Source organism: Varroa jacobsoni, unplaced genomic scaffold (assembly GCF_002532875.2).
Source record: "Varroa jacobsoni isolate VJ856 unplaced genomic scaffold, vjacob_1.0 scaffold_1166, whole genome shotgun sequence".
Lineage (NCBI taxonomy): Eukaryota > Metazoa > Arthropoda > Arachnida > Mesostigmata > Varroidae > Varroa > Varroa jacobsoni.
Window position 1 is genome coordinate 301166 of NW_019214068.1, and position 21479 is coordinate 322644.

General features: G+C 44.2%; 1 protein-coding gene across 1 annotated transcript in view; it reads left to right on the plus strand.

Moving 5' to 3' along the window:
* The window catches only part of LOC111267271 (uncharacterized), a gene marked incomplete in the record, with an annotated part of 94873 nt that overhangs the window by 50047 nt on the left and 23347 nt on the right, over window positions 1-21479 (plus strand). Inside the window, 1 exon segment of the mRNA XM_086971243.1 lies at window positions 18177-18432. Within this exon segment, the coding sequence (XP_086827369.1) occupies window positions 18177-18432 (256 nt within the window).

A 21479-nucleotide genomic window follows, 5' to 3' on the forward strand; every position in this document is an offset into this window, starting at 1 on the left:
CTAGGGAAATAAATTTAGCAATGCGATCAATGTATATATATATATAGCAGGTAGTAGGCTAACACAACTAAGAAATGGGCTGGGCACCTTAGTGGGTTTAGTAAAACAGGATGGTAAAACGGCTCCAATGGAAAAACTGCAATAGAACAACAGGGCTAGCTGGAGGTCATTTGACAGGTTAACAGAATTACTGCATCGCGTTCAAATTCAAAATTTAGTAGTAAGCTGAAGAGATTTGAATTCGATTGAGGGTTGAAAAAACAACGAAAGCTTAATAGAAAAGTTAATCTGCAGTAGGCGTCACTGACTATGTTGGGTCTGCAACGTAGATAGTTGCCTAGTTTTGATATTACTGATAGATCTGAGTAAGAAAAGTAGAATTTGCCGAGGCACTTGAGCATATGTATTCAAATATATATGCCACGAACATGAGTGATACCATAATTACTAGGTAAATCCGGTCAAAATCTATATATACGGGACTGCGTCGCTTGCGTGATTTTTCCGTGAGTTCAGAGACATCAGGTAGGAACAAGTTTAGATATGTGAATAGTGTTAGGAGCGGCCTGGCGAAAACGCCTTTACGTATGTTTAGCAATCGGCCGCCGAAACTTCAGCTGCGGGGAACAGGGTCATTTTAAGGACCGAGGGCTGAAGCCATGCCTCCGTCGGAGCTGAAGTTATATATATAAAAGGGTTCGCGACCCGTCTATTTTGATGCTCAACAAGCGGGAAGATAGTTTTTACCGACTTTAAGGTGAGCGTGAATGCGATACGCCAAAGCGTATTCCGTTGATTAATCTATATAATATCTCCCACCTCAAACGTGCCATTCAGAGAGCGCATCTGACTAAAACTACACTTTTTACGTGTTTACGGTGGGATGACGTCGGCCTTTTCGCCGCTCGCGGCTAATGGCAAATGGAAAGCAGTAGAGAACGTAGCGTAACGACGTATCCAACTGCATTAGGAACACGGCCCACAGTCTCTTAAATATACAAAGGTAATAGTAAGTACCAATAGAAATCGTCGAAAATTTTCCACATTCTCTGCGCCGCCAAACGTTTTAAACATGTCTGTGAACCTTTCTGTTGGCATTGTTATAGCTGCTAGCATTCTGATAGATGTGTCAGCCGACGTTCATTTGGTAGGGCGTTAGCAATGACGGTGCCGATAGCGTTTACGCTGTAGTTATAACGTGAACGTAAGTACAATGTCAATTAGTATAATTTGCTTGATTAATTAGGTCACTAGGAAGTCTACATCAGCTTACAGTGAGCGCGAACACCGGCTGATCAGGTCCATATGTATGATGCAATTTTGGCTAGCATTATCGGTTCCGCAGTAGCGTGTGCAGATGGCGCTAGTGTTCCTTTCAATGGGTCGATAGCCGAAATTATTTGTCAAGTAATAGTTTTATGCTGTGCAAATGTGTTGGGCTGATTCACAAATAGAAGTGTATGTATACGGATGCTTCTCCTTGTTCAGGGTCACACGTCGGTAGCGTTAATTTCTTTGAATTGAAGCCCAGATGAGATTTGACAAGGCTAGCGTTATTTTGTCTATTGTTTGTTGCGATTGTAAGTGAAAGCTGAATATAGATGTTTCGTTTTCGCTAAAGTGACAGACAATAGGAACAGATGGGCCTGCCGAAGGCCGCCAGGCTGAGAGGATCGGTTTTCCGTGACCAGAAGGCGGCTTTGCTTCAGCCCGAAGAAGATGGATGACCCCCCAAAGGAACTGCTCATAATATTTCTCACTCAAAAGCGCGATTGATACCTGGCCCCTGGCGGCCCAAACTCTAATAAGATGGCTGTACGCATTTAATTGATTGTAGTGCTCTGGCTGCTGGTGCTATTGTTCTGAGCCTGGCCTCGGCCTAAGCCTAGGCTTAATGTTAGCTTGTGCTTGCTAGCTGGCTGCTTGCTTTTTTCCTATTTTAATACAGTACTTTCAAAAAATAGTATTGTTGATACGTTTTCTTCGTTTTTCAGGGTTGAAGCTCAACTCTTTTTGTATATGTATGAATGGAGTGCCTATGGGTTTGTCTATGAAAGGAGACCAACCATGCACATTCTTAAAAGTCATTGACTATCATCACGTTCTCTTTGCGTGCTCTGAGCTTAAAGTATCAACTTTTTGTTACTGACATGATTTACAATGCAAGGACGTCGCAGTATCTAAACAGGCATTTTTACAGCGTTCTATATACCGCTGTGTAGCGTCTGGGGGTATTGGCGTTGCAGTTTCGTCCTTTGTGCTTCTCTTAGTGGTCGTTCAACTATGACAACAGTTTCATTGCAGTTTTTATTAGCGGTTTAGTAAGGTTGCGTACTTTATATAATTTTTTCGCTCTACTATACCCATATACACATATGTGCATATGTAAAAATATACGGTGGTCTTTGCTTTCTGTCAACTTCTGCTCCGAAGGGTTGGGGGCAAGCAGGCTTTCAGTGACTGTCGGCACCGTCACCGTTGGTGTGAATCTAGGCAAACATACCGCGAAGTGGGGCAAGCGACGCAGGAGTACAGCGGCGCAGGTTGATCTAGTGCCCACTCATTGTGGAGTGAGTGATGAGTAAGCCAAAATGGAACGTTTTGCATATGATGAATATGTATAGCACAACGGAGAAGAAACAAGAACAGCAAACGAGTATGAGACGCGTCAAATACGGGAAAAGTAAAGCAACGTTTTTTTTCTTTTTTAATTAGAAAGACGTGGAGAATTATCGAAAATTATTCCATACTAGGCACTTTTGTGGCGATGCAGAGGGATTTAGAAGCCATGATTTTTCCGCCGTCAGGAGCTATTTTAGTAATATACCTGTGATTACGTTAGCCGTTGCACATCAGAAAGTTGAGAACTTTTCGTATTTTTCCTTGGATAGCCCTTTCTTGAACTCACTGGTGGCTGAATCTCGTTCCGTAAATTCGTTATTGCGCGTTTAGATGCCCTTGTGGGGGCCCTTATTCCGCACCGTTTCTCTGATAGTGGATAAAGAAATCAGGGCCGCAAGATCGCTGTATGCTCCGTTTGACGTTGTCGATCAATTGCTACGACCGACGATTCCAGTTGAAATCAGTTTTAGTCACAGTACTGATCCATCAAGTACTAGATGACTGCCTTTGGGTCGATCTCTGTGAACGATGCTCACTTACAACATTCCTGTCTCTGCTGGTTGATAGCTGTCAGTAGGTAAGTTCCTTCACTGGGATAACCAGTGCTGCCGCCTGTTCTGCTAGCGCTTTGAAATTCACCTAACTTCGCTGCACACCGGGACGTCTCTTATCGATGCCCAGTTTCACATTGCACTTATTTCACGTTTCAGCCCAGGTTCCTGGTTCTTGTCAACTGTCCCCCGAAGGCGCGCTTGCTGTTTCCACCCACTCGTTTCTTCTAGCTCAGCCCTACTCAGTCTCCTATCTTCTTTAAACTCGTTTCGTTTGAATAAAAGCAAAGACAATCAGTGGAAGTAGGCACGAGGTGACACGGGTAAGCGAGTCTGTGCGAGCTCTGTTTTTCGGGCGCACATAATAGTCAAAGCAGAAAGCGCTCCAAGGCAATACTAAGTGTTGTATATATATATAAACTCATTCTATTTCGTCTCCGTCCATGGCCCGAACCTTCACGTGGAATCGATTTGTACAGTAGCTTCAGTAGTCGAAGCCGCATATGAACGGCAACTGCGTCCTTTGTCACTTTCAGTGCCTGTTTCATGCCGATCGACTCGATTCCGTCACCAAGGAAAAGTTACTACTACTAGTAGGTTGTAAGGGCGTAAAGGAGACCGGGCAAAATAAAAGAGGAACAGAAGGAGGTAAATAGGAGCAAATTGTCGAAGAGCGAGGCAGAAATAAAGAGGAAGGGTTTGAGGAGAACAGGAAAAGACACGGTGAATGGAAAAACGTCCTAACGAAGGGTCTTAAGAATGGCCGCTGCTTCGACACTGCGACATGTCCGTATGCAGGCAGACTTGCAACAAACGTTTTACGACAGAAGGATGGGAGGGGGTTCGAACAAAGAGTAGAACCGAATACGAAGCTGAGTTTGAGAAACAACGGCAACAGGACTGAGTGGTAGTTTCGAACTCCATAGACACGTACAAAATGGCCTACGCGATAAAATACACACAAACACGCACACAGAGACAAACCGAAGCTAATGACGAGCTACTTCTTAGGACGCAAGCCGTCGTCTGAAGTCAGGTTTTGAGAAGTTTGTGGAAAGTCGTTTAAAAGGCTGGTGGCGACAGCCGCCAATCAGTAACGATCACGCCCGCTACTATGATTTAGACATCTCGAGAATGTTGCCCGGGGAGCAACAGAAGCCAAATCGGCGATAGTGCAACATCGGTCATAGATGGTGGAGAACAGCGACAATGCCCTGAGCATATTGTGGCTACTGCTACTTTAATGAGCACCGACGGAACTTAAGTCCGGTATGCGCACCATCTCGTTTATCGATCGAAGGTATTGTACTTAGATAAGGTTCCGGCCACTCTACTTCTTGCGAAGCTCTGGCTCTAACGGAAGACGAAGCGTTCCTTATAAACGAAGCGGCCGATGGCAAAACACTAAAGTGCCTCTTGGGGATAGGGGCTAGACGGTCAAAGTGGAGCATCAAACGGCAAACCAAAAAGCGCCATCTAGAAGCGGCCTAAGGGGATTGAGGGCTTTGGGGCTGGCTGTGGCGCTGACAGGGTAAAAGCCGTGGTCGATCAAGGCGGGGCACAGTGAAGAGGCAAAGCCACAAGTCTTTGAGGTAGTATTTTGAGTAGCCGCGAAAGCAATGGCTCGAGAAGCATGTTGTAGAGCGGCAGACCAAGCGCGACAGGAAACGGAAAGCCTGCTAACATGCGTTTCAAAACTGTCTGTCGCTTTTTCACGTACTGCTATCGATAGTAAATAGCTGAAAGCAGTGAGCGAATAGAGAACGCACAGGATTGAAGAGCCAAAAGGTGTGGATTTTCCGTATGCAGAATGCCAAAGAAGAGATATAGGTATAAAACTACCGAAAAAAGAGAGAAGACGGGCTGCAATAAAGAGGAATAAAAGAAAAGGCAAAAATAGAAGACAGAGAAACAAGCGTCTTTGCACTGCAAAGACGGTTACTAGAAAAAGTAGCACGTTTCGACTAGGCGAGTTCGAGACCGCTGGGATCGTCGTCGGTTAGCTTGCTGTGCTATTAGAATCCTCGGGGCCTTTCTACTTCCACTTCTCACTTTCTCGTTGTAGATACATGAATGATGCACAAAGCGGCTCCACTCACTAACATTGATTCTATCGTGCGGTTAATACGTGCCATATGCAGTTAATACGTATATATTTACTCGTAGCTGCGTCAGTGGCACTAGCATATGTTTTAACCATATTTACTACTAAAGCGGCGTGGGACTCAGAGAGAGAGAGAGAGAGATAGAGAGAGAGGGAGAGAAATCAAAACAGCTGTAAGATTTCTCTAGTGCGATGGCATTGACGTCAGCATTAAAATGAACGTGAAGTAAGGAACAGTCGAATAGAGAGGGCCCTAGTCATAGTCCCTATAACTGACAGCCCCGCTAGTGAAAAGTTGAGTTGGCCCCCGACAACTCCTTTGCATCTTGTCAAATAAGAAGTCCTAATCCCAAGCTATCAGCATCCTATATGGTTCGGCGTCCTGGTGTGCATTTGAAAGTCTGACCTCTGTTGTCTCAGCCAAGACTTCACTCATCGTTCGCTCGTTGCTTTATTGGTGGTTCTCACTTTAACGGGCTGATCTCTTACACGACAGCTGCTGGCCATTTAAATGCAGTGCACTAGGACACGAGCGTCTGCTTATCCGCCTCTTTGAAGGGAGACTGCATACGTGAAGTGACTACAAAGAGCAGGAAAGCCCAGTGGTACAAAAGGAATAAGAATAACAAAAAAAAATATCACAGTGTTTAAATGCGGTCAGTAGAGCTTAAAGGTATCTGTGGTAAAGTTATTGACGCTTACTGTTTAGCGAGCGGCAGTAAAATTGACGTTGGGGACATTAAGTTTATTTTAAACATATATCGTCAATAATAATAATAATGCTTAGGTAAGCGATGGACACACATAGTTCCAGATAGTAGATTTGGCACTGCCATAATGTGGTTTAATCTACGTATATCATAGAGATGAGAAAAAAAATTCACCTACTCCAAATCTCGTATTAAAGGATCATGTTCGAACCCATTTAAAGAAAATTAACGCAACACTTTGAGTGGATGATCTTTATTTGCTATGATATCGCCGGTATTGCCAAAGCAAATTTACTAACTATCCTCACTATCATTCCCGCATCAGTTTTTAGACAAGCCTCTTGTCCTTACGTAAACCGTTTCGACTTCTTATGGACGCCCTGAAAGACTGAACTGCGTATGGCGTTTTTTCATAACCCATCATGAGTATTTTGTTTAGTCAGAATCTTGCTCCGGGATTCTAAAGATATTACTAATTAATTTTCATACAACCATAATATTATAATGAATACAACTAGTTTTACATATTTCGCCCTGATTGCCTAGTGGAGATTAACTGATGCATATACGTGTGTCAGCCGTTGACCTTCGGTATGACTTTACACGTCCTCTCCGGCCGCAGGCACCGACTATAGTACGCAGACTAGAAGGATATATGTCCACAAGCTTCACAAGGTAGTCTATAGCTCGGAACGTTAGTCAACGTTATGACATTTGCGTTTATTTGGTGAACAATTAGGCATCCTTGGTTAGATTTTAAACTTCAGGCACTGGCCGACTTTGCACGGGCGTATGATAGTCGTGCATATACTTTACCTTATATCTGAGCCGTACATAAACCCAGACACAGGTGTTTGCCGTAATAAAACTCCCATTGCAGAAGGTTGCAGCTGTAACAACTATAGCTCGGACAGACCGGTCATAGCGTGTGGTCAAATCGGATTAGATCAGAGCCTACAACGCACCACAAGCAGTCGAAAAAAAAACCAGTGATTGTAATCGTTATGGGTTGATCTGAGTCTTTTTCCGTACGTCCATATTCTATATAGTGTATCACAGCAGCTTGTAATCGGGACTCGAAGGCGATAGGTAGAAAGTCCTCATGGTCCAATAGGCGGTGCGATGTCGTGCGTCATTCAGCCTGACATAAGTCGCAATCGAGTAGTGGAAGCAGACGGGGCAAATAAGACTCACCAACCCGTCGGTGGGCAGGGACAGAGAAATCATACATGCACCTTCTAACACCGAAGTCACTTTATGACTGAGGAGTGCTGGAGTATAGCATCCTAGACCTCGTTCTCTTTTTCGCCTACCACTCTGGATCCACCTTTGGTCTCGTCGTAGTCTAGGCATTTGACCCGCCTTACCCGTTTAGCGTCCTCCATTTCGCCTCGCCGTCACGAGGCCAAATGGCCGACGCTTTATGAAGTAGAACTAACAATAGTAGAAGTATATACCAGCAGTCTGATCAGTGTCACTAAGGACAGAGCTTTTGGTGAGACGTTTGTAGCAGCTCTTTCTTCATTTATCGGCTCTTGGCTTCGTTTGGGTATGCTTAGATGAAGTCGAGACCATACCATTTCATTTCAAGACCTTTCACTGCGTCTCCGTAGCTACAGACTTGAAGCCTTACTTCTACTCACAACTTGTAAGCAGACAAGCCGGTACGCCTAACCAATTACGTGGTTCACGTAGGTTTCCAAGTCGGACTGGAAGCCTAAAACTTCGAACGGCGAAAACCGATGTGGAACACAAGCAAATGACCGGACAAGCGACCTGCAAAGGATCTCCAGGGATGATTGGGAGGGGGGAACGGTTGGCTCAACCGTCCAAGATAGGTAGTTAGCCAACGGTGAATCATGCGGCCATGTTGTACGGATAGGCGTCTGAAGGGACCCCCCACAGCACGAATTCTGTCGAATTTCAATACAGCTAGCTCATTCGTAGCTTTTCTGTTTCGGTAGCATCGTGTGGGAGCGGGTCATCATATGCTAAAGTAACACGCATAAAAAGGAGAGCTGTAGAGAGAAGCTTTAGTCAGAAATGCGAGTGCTGAATACACACGCCGTATAGAAACGCGTTAGAACGTCGACATGTTCAATTATAATGTGTCTAGCAAGACTGTTAGGGGCAAAATTTAAGGGACAGCTAGCAGGATATTGTAACTAGATTCATGTTTTGAGAGAAATGGAAGGTGCATCGTGTAGTTCTTTTTTAATCCATACGGGGTGTATGCCTGTAACCTTTCATATCGTTTGTCTACTTTTTTTTTTTATAGGTAAACACTTAGTTATCATAATTTGTAAGGTACTACATTAATATAGGATCCAGTCAGGGACGTTGATTAAATTAGGACTCTTTTCATATATACGCAATATATACTATGTAATTTGTCTGAATAATGAAATGCACTTCTCTTTATATATAATCTATGTCTCAAGTAGTATTGCAATGTGATTCGGTACCACTTAAGCTAATCTGCCGGAATCAAAATCTGTGGAGATCATAATTCGACTCCAACAATATTCTATCAGTATGATACTACACGTACTCATCGTCAAACCGGTATTAAAAAACAGTCAGATAAAACATTCCCACCTTCTTTTCAGATAATAATCAGATAAGGTTTTTGCTGTGAGAGATCGTGACGGCAACAGCCGTTTCCATGAAAACCGTCGATCGTATCTGTTAGGTTGTTCGTGCCACCGGCAGTCGGAGTCACCTTCCTTTTGCCTCTTACTTGTTCGGCCTCTTAGACCTGAATAGAAAGAAAGGTTCATACATATAGCCACCTAGTGACGTAGCACATGGCCAACGGCAGCTGGGGCGGACGGTTGTGGTAAGTGATATCAGAAAGAACGGGGGGTGGAGGCGAACTAATAACTCTATGAATAAGTCGAATGAATGGCCAGTCAGTGAAGCAGCTAGTCAAGCGGTTAGCCTCCAATGCAGGCACTTGGAGTCTTGGTCCTTCGGGGCCTATGTTCCACTCCCTTTTGCTAAGCACAGCTCCTCGATATCTGCTGCCTACTAGATTCCCTATATCGGTGCTACAAGGGGCTTTGGCAATTTCTCTTCCACTGTTGAGGAAACACTGGTTCGATACAGATGTAAGGGCAAATGATAGTTTTTTTTTTATATCGTTCACATGAAAGGATCCATTGGCACTGAGGATATTGTTTTATTTTTCGTCGGATAGGCTGTCTGCCTGTTCAAACGGTAGTGGAATGCCCTGGATGTCCTCAGAGACTTTTTACACTTGAGGCGGTTTGCCGTCGGCTGCAGCAGGGACACGGTTCAGAAGCGTTGTTTGTAGAGGCGCGCCCAGTACGAGCTACAAGACTTGAAGAGATGAGCAAGAAGGCTGAGATTTGTAAGGTGCTTGTCACCACAAAACTGGCGTCAGTCCGACAGTATTGGATGCAGCAGAAGCTCGCAGCTAGAAGCAGTGCAAAAAGTTCTCAGCCACCGGCCCCACGAACGAAGCTCCGAGAGTGACTAAAAGGCGTCACTGCATCAACAGCCAATGAACAACTGGCCGAAGCAAGGGAACGCCTGGATGAATGTCTAGCAGAGAGACACTCGTCTCGCCTTTTTACCCAATCTGCGGTGGGATTGTCAGTGGCTTACTCGGTCTTAGTTGTTTGGTCGATTCGATGCCCCCACCTATGGAGGCGCACTAAAGGCTCCATACAATGTAAACGTTATTTGAGAGGCAAACAGAAAAACGGAGAGCAGGAACAAAGGAACTGAGTAACACGCTGCTATTGGCAAGGGGGGTTAGCAAGTTTTCCAGCTAGCCTAACTTGTTACCAGAACACTTTGCAGAACCATTCAGCTTTTCATCTTCCTTCAGTTTCAGTCTTTATTGCCCAGTTGCGACGGCAGTGCCACTCTCCACCCCGGCACACACTAATGCCTTCTTACAAAGAGTATGGCGAAGAGGTGAAAAAAAAAAGTGCACAGACTTTTTTTATGCACACTTACCGTAGCAGACCGAAACTTTTGGGATTGTTTATCGGCGGTAGCAAAGTGACGCATGTCTGCCTCCCTAAACATCTTCGCAGCTTTGCGGCCGTTCTGACATTGCGTGGTCAGGAGAGTTAAATAGCACGACCGCTGTCGCCGCTGCGTCATTGTCTTTGTTAAGAAGCAGTCTGAATACTATCCTCATTTCTGTGCCGTTTTTTCCCGTTGCTAGGTTCGTCCCGCTACACATGACCGCTTGATCGACAGTAACCGTCCCCGTTCTGCTCTGCTTATCCAACATAGAAAGCGTCCAGTCTCGTTTCACCAGAAGGGTGCGCGCTATGCTCTTACCACGAGTCTACAATATCCCCCGACGGTGCTTGTTCTGCTGGAGTATCCGAAAGGACAGTTGTGGTTTAGTTGCTCTGCTTCTTTTCAGCCCAGTTTATGATCGGCTAAGCGGTGTGATATGGGACTAAAGTGTGAACCCGAAAATGCCAACAGGGAAAAAGACCAGAATTCGGCATGTTAGATAGCTGGATAACGAAAACGGTGCAAGTGGTAGTCCCGTTTCTGATACTACTGCAGAGCCTGTTTTTCGCCTGTATCATGGACTCCAGGCTTTCCTACTTTGTGACTTTACTTTAGTTCCCCCTTGCTTCAACGCGCATATCATATTGCTAAATTCTAGCTACTAGTGGTAGTAGTCGTCTTGCTAAGGACAGCATGAAAAGCGAGAGGTATCCGGAAAAGGATGTAACGTAACTACAGGCTGCCTTGATTTTTCTCGAAAGCGTTTCACAGAGCGACAGTAACTGGCAAGGCTCATAATAATGCAAGCGGGTCTTCCTGGATAGCCTGAGGAAGTTTGCACGAACCACCGGATGGTTGATGTGAATCGACAAATACTACTACTAGTGTGACTTTGGTCCTTTTTTTTTGGTGTCCTCTTGTCGCTTTTCCGGGAGCGTTGTCGCATGTGTTGCAGGTTGGATGTAAACTCCTGGAAAAAACGACACTATATTGAGAAATCCGTATAACTTTCACAGCCGCCAGGTCTGTCGAAGCCTCGGGGGGAGGCCTGTCGATGTCCTATGCGTGCAACGAACATGATCCTATTGGATGTCTGCGGCATGCAAGAAGATGAGGGCAAAGCACTGGAAAAGTGGTGCAAGCGAAGGCGACCGTAGCCTCAGGACAGTAAAGCCACTATCTTTCTTCACTTATACTAATGGCTGTGGGACGCACGAACAGTGGCTTTGCGTAAATACGCTGATTGGTGCTGGCGTGAGAGCCAAGAGGTGCAGGGAAAAATGATAGGGCTAGTTTTATGATGTACACGCCATTGTGCTGCCTTTAAGAACCGTACAACAGTGTATGCTGTACGCTGGTCTCTGATGTGAGGAAAATGCTTTCAACGATGACAGCGCATAAAAATGACGATACGTAGGTAATGATTATGTAGGTGCAGTGGCTAGTGAATTAGTTCTCGCTCAATCGTACTGCTACTACTACAGTTATATTGGAGCTCTTCTAGTTGGTCGTGCTTGCTAATGTTGCTGGCATCCCGGATGTATTACGACGATATCTGTAATTTAAATCCGTCGTCATCCGTAATGAATTGAAGTATGCCGCCCACATTATATTGCTACGAAGGACGTATTTTGATATAATTATAATTTGCGTTGGTGGGCTATTAACGACGGTCCTAGTCGCAAAGGAGGGAAGCACGTTGATTCCTGCGACAGGCTATTGTGCATATTTACACTTTTATCATTTTATTACTATAGTTATTATCATGTCCTACGGATCCAACGCTCAGCGTGACTGAGCGATTTGACGACTCGACCCGTCCGTATCAGCTGAGTCAGCCGGTTTGTGAAAACCTAAAGAAAACTTATTGCCGGAAAACTGTGACACGAAGTTTCATATAAAGCAAGAACTGTTGTCGTATTGACGCCACGAACAGCAGCCACGCTAGACGGAGCATGCTGTGGGACATTAGAGATGGCGGCAGTAACAACGGAATAGCGTATGGAGGTGATGCAGATGAAGCTGGTGACCCGTTCTGCTTATATAACGAATTTATACGCCTCGACGACTTCCGCGCTTGGCGTATGCTGTCTCCAGCGTGGTGGTCGCCCTGCCCCTGAAGAACAGTGACTTTCTTGTCTTATTACCATCGCCGTTGGCTGATGCTTTCTGTCCTTTCTTGGTTACCTCACAGACTGGGAAAACTGGGTTGCTACTGGAAATTATAAGGAAGCTACTTTCCAGGTCAAGTCTCTCTAGCTAGAGTCCATTATATTCGCTAGGCTCGCTAACCACATGCTTCGCGCCGGTTAGCTTTATCAGCGTTCCCTCCTTTATCACCCCAGTACTCTTCACTTCGTACTTTGCACAGGTGATAATAGATCGCTGGCGGCGTGTCCAAAAATTACGCTATCTAGTTTCCATAGCCTGGGGTGCGGTTTCTCCTCATCTCTGTTAGACGCGGGACAGGCACGGCTGTTAACCGTGTGTTCTTTACAGCTGTTTTTTTACAGCTGACTAATTCTACTAGTTTTTGTTCATTATGTCGGTGCTCATGGAAATTGCAGATGTTAGCTTATTTATTAAAATTGCTAATGCCAGCAGGAGAGCTGCATAGAGCCTGGCGTGTACAATTTCATTAGTTCTAATAGTAACAATTTGCCCTATGTGAATGACGACATAATACGATGCAAAAAGTAATCAACTGATTTTTAGCACTCCACTAAATATCGGAGGCATTTTATACAAAATAGTTTTCGTAACGAATAGGTTAAGCGAAACGGACAACATTGTGCCTTCTCACGATTGTTTTTTCGTTTTGCAAAATGTCTTGTCGGTCGTTTGCCCTACTAAGATCAATAGGCTCCTCCGATATGACTAAGGAGTCTAGTGGCTGAAGATGTGAAAGTACGTTTGTGTCCTGAATCTGTGCCCGTTGCGGCTACAAGCTTAGGAAAACTGACTTAATAGCAGCAATGGTCGTCGGGACAGAATCATCTGATAGGGTACTTCTTAGATCCTGAACCGAAAATGAATGACGGCTGTCTAATGATCGATTGTTAGGAACTGAGCACACAAGAAACGAGCGGATAAAGCTGACGATGCGCGAAACTAGTGGCAAAAATACAAAGGAATAGGCTGCGTGAGCAGCAAAGGTGCCGGTAGCGATGGTGAAGATATATTGTAGAGTTTACTGAACCAGGATAGGATAGCTACTCGAAATGGAGAAGTCGGGGTTAAGGTTCGTAATGACCTGTTTTCTAGTGGCAGCGGTGCTATTCCAGCGAAAAAGTCCGCCATTTTTTGCTTGCAGAAGCGCAACGGTTTAAATCACGTCGTTTAGAAAGCGGTATTTGGCTTGAAGATATCTCTGCCCTTTAACTCCTCATCATTCATCCGTTGTCAAGCGGGCGAAAGGCAGAGGATGCTGATCCGTGGCGCAAAGTGGGACAGAGGGCAGGTTGGATAATTTTTGGGTTTAATTTAGCCCAGGAGGAATGAGAGGGAATCGGCGAGAGAATAGCGAGTACTGCGATCACAGGAGGCTCACCATACATAAGAAGTGGATGGATGTCTAGCGCTTTGTTTCGTGCAACATCGCCTGCGGACGGCAGCATATCTATATGCATCTCGGTAGAAGCATTCCGTACACGCACACAAGCACAAGCGCTCCACGTATTCCTACTCAACAGACAGACAAACCAACCGACAGCTTGACGAAAAGTTACCATAAACGCAGAGAAAGGGTTTTTAGATTTGGACTTCTGTCGAAGGCAGGCCTTCCAGCAAAAAATAGCGACGCAGGCACCAAGTGTGGCGAATGCATCAACATGTCGACACGTGATATGAGCAGAGTCACCAGCTACAACAGTAACAGCATAGCGTTCGTCCCTGTCTACTTTACTTGGCTTTAGCCGTTGTTTGTTGATCGGCGTTTGACTGAGCCCTTGGTGAGTGAATATATATATATATATGTGTGTGTGCGTTCGCGTAAATCAGCTGAAGACGCAGTGAACTGGGTCTAAAAAAAAAGAGAAAAATAAATTAAAACTTTTGCATAACTGAAGCCAGCGTGTATGGTTTCGGTTGCGTCTTATCGGCTAGGGCGGCTTTAGGCTCAACGGCTAGGGCGAAGGCGATGTCATTAACGTATTTTTACCACACATATTCTCATACAGGTATATTGTTATAATGCAACGTGTTCATATCGAGACAGCTCGGAATTGCCCCCGTGGGGCTCTATAGTAGCTGGAGAGACAACGGCGAGGCTTTGTGAGGGAAGGCAGCATAATATGTCGGCGACAGAATTGAACTGTCGGCACAAGCATAGGCTTGTAAACGCGATAAACGTAGAACGATCTTTCCCGTTTAGTGAGAGAGAAAACGTAACAGGACGATTGTATCACAAGACCTTTTTTTATCAAGGTCTTTCCTCTGCTGTTGTGATTGTCTATGGTAACAATAGACAATGACATGGTCCCTGTCAGTATGATTAATATTATTATTGTCAATCAGTCTCCTTTCGCTGGAAGAAAAGTACGAGTTTCCTCTCTTCACTTCTGGGTCTTATTGCTTCGTATTTCTTCTTTCTTCAGAAACATTTCTAGCATCGCAAGGCAAAATACACGAAACAAGAACGAAAAACAGGCCGCACTCAGCCACTGTTGTAACCGATCGGTTATTATGAGCGTGCTTCCCTATAGAGTTACGCAATTCTAGCTGAGACTAATCTACTTCGGCGTGTACTACGAGTCTCAATGAGATTCCGCCGTCGAAATGCATGAGTTTCACTTTGCCTACGGCTCACCGAACTTTTTCATCGGTAGTTGTAGAAATATAGGTGATTCGGAGTTTTCGCACAATAGAAAGCGCGTATTTGGCAATACAAGCAAGAGACACAGGGTGCCTAAAAACCTCGAAAAGAAGTACGGACGCTTATTATCGACGTCGCTTTGCAGAAGCGCAGGTGACTAGAGCTGGAGAATCGATCGCGATTGGCGACACCATCGGCGCAATGCTGGTTTCTCTAGAGTTCTGCAGATGTACCTGTCTGAAAAATGCAGTCTGCAGAGTAATTAAGCTTCGTATTTTAGGAATCCCGTAGATCTGAGCGTATGTACTTTTATGTTTGCTTCGTCTGAGTATAATTCATGAAGCTGGAGTCGATCCGTGCATTTCCGTCGATCAGCAACGTCTTGAGAAACACTGTTCCCCTCGCGGCGACAAGTGTAATTAATTAGCCTTGTAAATTGGCGAACAGCTAGAATGGCACCCAGAGCACTAGTTTATTCACGGAATAACGGCCAACTTTGTATCTATCTCTAGCATGCCTACAGCTCTGCATTATTTACTTCTGTTCCCCTAAAATACCAGTATCTCAAACAAATTGAACGAGTATGCCTGCGGACAATACGATGAATAATAATAAGTTCGTCCAGCTGACGGAATCCTTTCTAAACGTGATCTGCTCGATCATGAAGCACCAGGTCGATGACATTTATTTCGCTCGTATTTGCTAGGCCCCCAGATCCCTGTAAATCGTGACTTTCAAGAAGTTTGCAAATATGCTAAGAGGTTGATTCCCTAGGAAGTTCCTATGAGCTAGGGAAGAGTGAGGCGATTCAGATGATGAAAAAGTAATGCATGAGGTAGAGCAAATCGAATCCACCCAAAGCAGGCTAAAGAAGAAAAAAGGGAAGCCTTTTTCTACAACCCACAGAGTCTGGCATACGAAATCCTTGCGGGAGTCTCTGCTAGCGAAACCTGTCAAACCCAAATGAAATAGAAAGGGCTGGCTAGAACAGAAGAGCAAAGTAACGATTTAGACTGAAAGGGCTTAGCGGAGACATCGAGATTCTGAGTTCGGCATCAACACCGAAAGGTAACAGCCGTCGTCTGAAATTGTAACATGTTCGAGTTTGTTCAAGAAACAGCAAGCGGTTGCGTGGTGGCTTGCTTGGAATAAACTATATTGTCAACTGGGGTGGCACCGCTACCCTGGAGGGTCTGCCAAGCGAGAGACGCAGAAGAAAAATAAGGCAGACTGAGGCCCGAAAAGAGGGCAACTTGTCTCCTTCAGTCGCAGGATGTAATGAGATGTGCTAGGAAGCGGAAGGATAGAAATAGAAAAAAATTATATGGGGATGGATGCGGCCTTAGCTGTTGGCCCGGGAATCTCTAGTCCTAGAAAGGTGGTCGGGGAAGCTGTCTCTTGACTTGTGTCTTGGTGCCCGTCTTTTTGTCTACAAGTGCCTTGGTCTGTGCGTATCTATCAGTGGAATTATTAGCAACCGTGAAGCAGGGAAAACCGTCAGAAGCAGACCGACACGCAGTGACCCAACGGAGCCAGAAGTGGAAGACATACAGCACAGTCCATCCTAAATGTGCTAGTGCTGCTTTTGCTGGAATCTACAGAAGGACAGGTCGGAGAGGTAAAAAAAGAAAAAGTACAATTGAAAACGAACGACGAGGTGACTGAATTAAAATGTCGGAGAGTGACAAAAATGCCATTGAACATGGTGGGCAAAACAGGATGAAGAACTGGGACCTAGTGGTCTCTGTTTAGGGGCAGGGGGTCGAAGGAACTTAAGAAAATAAGACACTGACAGGTTCCTAGCAGAAGATGAGATACAAACGAAGAACTATAGATGTGGGGGGACAGAGGGGGCACACTCAACGTAATGGCCGCAGAATTTCAACCAACGTATAACTTGTTGTAGCAGTTCAAGCCCGTCCTGCCACAGCCATCAATGCTGTCAGGTCGCTTCGATGATGGTGGTACACGGACTTCGTCCGATGTTGGACACACTTTTTCGTATTGAGTTCGCATCTTGTCTGATGGTGAGCACGTTACTGCTACTTTGTTGTGAACGTTAAGGACTTCACATAAGGAAACAAGGGTACATGTTCTGCAAGACGTCTCAAGTCGAGGTAGGTGCGAACTGATGACTTGGCGAGTTCGTGGCTGTTTCTCTCGTTAAAAATACGCTGCTGCTTCTGTTAGTGATGAGAACCAGCCGGACTAAAGAGAACTGCTCTGCTTGTGCGGTGGGACAGTGATATCAGGCAGTGAACTTTCCATCGGCAGAATGGGGATCAGCGGCATGTGTCGGTTAGTTTGGCCGGAGAACCCGGAATCGATGTAGAGGACACAAAGTAAGAAGCGGACGGAAATAAGTATCGGTGGTAATCTAAAATGAAAAATGAGATATAACAACTAAAAAAGTGAGATTACTGGATGAAATTACTTCTTGCTTTACTGTTAAATAGATTCGTCCAAAAACTTGTTGGGATATTAGTCCTACAGGGATAAAGGCGAAATCCTGTGTACAGTGGCAGGTTGACTTGCAACCACTCTTATTTTAATAAAAATATTGAAAGTAAGATGCCGACGAGTGTGATGAAAAGGGCTCAACTATCTTGCTAGGGCGTTCGAACTTCTACAAAATAATCGAAAGGCCATTAGAACCGTCCACAAAGTAGCATTTGTGTTGAGCTGATTCTTTTCTATATCTCGACCTCCGCGCCTCACGCACATCTGAAAATAAACAGACTGAAGCCAAGTACAAGTAATAGATCGGATACAGAGACAAAAAGGCAGAGAAGTTTTATCGTTGCTGAGCAACCTACGGTTGTTATGCTGCTCCTTCACGTTCGGCTGTTCCAAACTGTTCTGGTTTTTGTTGTTCAAAGAATACGAATAAGTGACGTTCTGAAAGCATCTTGGACAGATCGTGTCCTTCCTATGAGTCAGTGAAGAAAAGATATAAAGATAACGGAAAACGAGCTTCAGAATACTTCAGAGGAGGGCAACAACAATACGTAGTTGCGAGCAAAAAGTAATGGCCCATATAGGGTTATCGGAAACCTGACTCAATAGTCGCCTCCGATAAGAATGATGAGGAGTCTCTCCCGAGGGTTCTTTTAGAAGCGAACTCTTGACGCATTTTGTCAAAAAGTGAGCTGAAGCATATTGATAATAACGATGATAATAATAATTCATTGATATCCTTAGATTCGGTCTTACTATGTTACTTACACTAGCCCCTTGTTTTGGTTTACCGTTTTAGTTATATATGGTCTCTATTATATTTGCTGCTAATAAATAAGTGTAGCACGCTCATAGAACCGCTAGACAGTCTAAAGAAGTCTTGATTTCTACGATGTTGTTTTCCTTGTTTATTACAGGAGTGACCCCCGCTACGACGGTGGCCGAGTTATTGTCGACCTTGACGCGTTCACAGATGCTCTCCTCCACAACTGCTACCCCGCTTTCCTCGGTGGTCGTAGACGGTGGAGGTCACGGAGCGACTCACCACGGGAGTCAAGCACCTAGACGGAGTGACTGCCTCGTGTTGCGCCGTGGGGCTATGGAACATATACTCAGTCCATCCGACAGACCGTTACGTTTACTTGCACACTCAGGGGGTCACCTGATATACAGGTAAATCGAAAAAAATCAAAGCGACCCGCACTTTTTGACTAAATCAGTTCGAGTAATTTCGTCTGTTCGGAAAAATGTTTACTGGGATGCCACTGACCGCTGTTAGATTTCTTTTGGATTCTTCAGTATCATATGTAACAATAATTTGGCAAAAATCTTTATCAGACAATATCATAGAGGCATTAATTAAATACTTAGAGTCTTACGAACGGTATAAGACACTAATGGGATGTTGCTTTTTAGGTTTGCTATAAAGTTCCTCTCCTGCTTAAAAGTCTAACAAACGTCACAAAACAAAGCCGTTGCGAAAACGGGTTTGTTTACAGTCAAAAATACGCCCGATGTCTAGATATTTTGAAAACAAAAATACGCAATGTCGTTGCCCAATATCCATTACTGAGCGATCCGTACCCTAGGGAGCTTTTCTTGCTTGGGTCTGTTAAACTGGAAAGCTTATTTATTACGAGCGAGGTTGAGCGCCTCTCGAGACCGATCGAAAACCGATTGGTACGTGTATTCCTACTCTGCGTCGTTCATGGCGAGACCTTTAGCTTCTGGAATAGACTTCACGTGAGAAACTCACCAGTAAATGATTTTCGCATTTTAAGTTCGGCCTCTAACTGCAAATGACAGAGTCCTTCCAATACGAAACGAAGTATGTCTACGTCTGCATTCAAACCTAGACCACCACGGGTATCTAAGTTTAAGAGGCAAGCACGTTTTTCTTGTGTTAATACACGACTCGGAAATTATCAGGTAAAATAAATGTGTACTTACTTAAAAATATGTTTACGATGAATGCTAGAGCCTGTTAAGTCGCTGTTGTCACATAGCAGATGTATAGTGGCGTGATAATTCAAATCGTTCTTGGAGTTCAGTGTATGGTTCGAAATGCAATAACTCAGAATTGTTAAGGATATATGTCTATATGAAATATAGTTCTGTAACTTTCTTAAGATCTTCCTCAGAGAAACGAAAATTTTTTAATTAACTGAATACGTTTTGTATGTTCGTAACTGGGCGACGCTCATTACCTCTAGATGACTGTTCTATCGGGCAAAACTGTAAACAATGAAGACTCGATCGATTGAACTTATTTCGAACGAAGTGAATACATAAGACAAAGGCTGAGACGTACCAATCATTTGGCCGTAATGTACGTGTGTTTAGTTTGTAACGGTACCAATAAGTTCACTTGGGGATACATAATCAATTTGATTTTAGTCGCTGTCTCGTTTTGTTTGGTTTATCGAACACTTTTGCATGTTTCCAAGAAGAATATCCTTCACGAAAGAGCGTATTGTCTCTCGAGTAATGCATCAAAAATAAATCGACATAAGTGATGAAGCTGGAGTTAAAATGTAATGAGCTATGTAAGCGCAGTCCTCTGGCTGAAAGAGGCCTGAATGCAGGCCAGTTCTCTCATGCCGCTTGACGGTGACGGTCGCAGTTAACAGTGACATTCAAAGCATTTGTATGTTTCACATGCCTTCGAGGACGCTACGGTTCGTTTTCGAATGATTCCATGTCTTCAACACAAACCCGCACCTTGTCGTCGCTAGCAAACTATTACGATGACCAATGTGATAAAATCGAGCGAATCTCATCAGAAATTATTACAGGGGACATGTTGACATGAGATGGCGTTTCTTTTGTCTGAGGCAAATGCTAGAATAAAGCGCGTTCGTTATTACTGAGTAATATTTTACTGCTTGAAAAGAAAACAAAAAGCAAAAATGCTGTGTTCCGCTTTCAGTCAGAGTACGCCTGACCTAAGGCTGCTAACCTTGACTTAGGTACGATGTGAAGCCTATGTTGACCGATGATATTTTCAAGTGTTGCTCGTCGCTCGTATAACGTTAGCTGGTTTGGATTCACCAGAAGACAAGAGTTAGGAAAAGTTTGAATTTGCTTAAAAATAAAGATACTATTTAGACAGATGATGTTGTTAATTATTCTTTCGAATAGTCCAGCAGCGAGATTGAAACATAGATCGTAACTTACATTGAGTAATCGCATAGCTCGTGAGTGTAGTGGAAGCCATATAACGAAGTGGGTCTTTTCTTTGGTGCCGATGCCACTGAGAAAAATGGCCCACAAGGTCTAATTAAATTACTATGTAGGAAAAATGTGAGTGTAGAAAATTCAGTCACTGCTGCACGTCTTTAGTAGTGTAGTATTTGTGTGTTTTTTTGTTCCCACAGCCGTCTGACACCACTTTAGGCCCAAAAAGTGTCTAGTTCAGCATCTACTCCTTTGAACTAACTGAACTTTCTAAGCATGAGCAGGAGATTTTCCCTAATCACTTATACTCTCATGCTCCTTATTTCCACAGTGGCCAGTTTCGGAATCGTTTTCCTACGCCGGCCGGTTGCTGCATCATTGTCGCGCCATCCCCGAACAAATAATGATTTGATCAAACGTGAAATTACGAACGAGTTTTGCGCAAATTTCAGCCTTGTGCATAGACTATTCAGGTGCAGTGTGCCAAGGCAGAAAAACATCTAATATGTGTGTACTCTTCCTAAGAATTTAAATATCCAACAATGGTCTCTGCTGCGAGTTTAATTTGTGCGTAAGGGAATATGCGTATGGATCCCTTAGTGAAGACGTTGCATTAAGAAAACAAGCGCAGGGTATGGTTTACTAGGCCCAATCAGCTTTTTGAGTTTCAGGGATCGAGTGCGTCATACCTGGTCCAAAAATGACCTAGTTTAGCTTACAGAATCGAAGTGACAAACATCGGTCCGATAACAGCGAACAGTTAACGGACGTGACTAAACGAACTTTTCCATGTTCTTTGTAAAAGTGTTAGAGCCAATACATCGATTTACGCGGCTGGTACCCTTGCTACGTTTTTCCGTGTAGCCAAACGACAGCTTTCCACAATTTTTTTTGAATAGCCGATACGAGGTCCGAGAACTAGATCTAGAGACTATCCCAAAAAATGTCTATTTAAATTATTTGATCATAACTTTAGTTTTTATGTTAATCTAAGCATGGCGTTGTTATGGCGCTTTTAGATCTTGTACTATCACCGCTTGTAT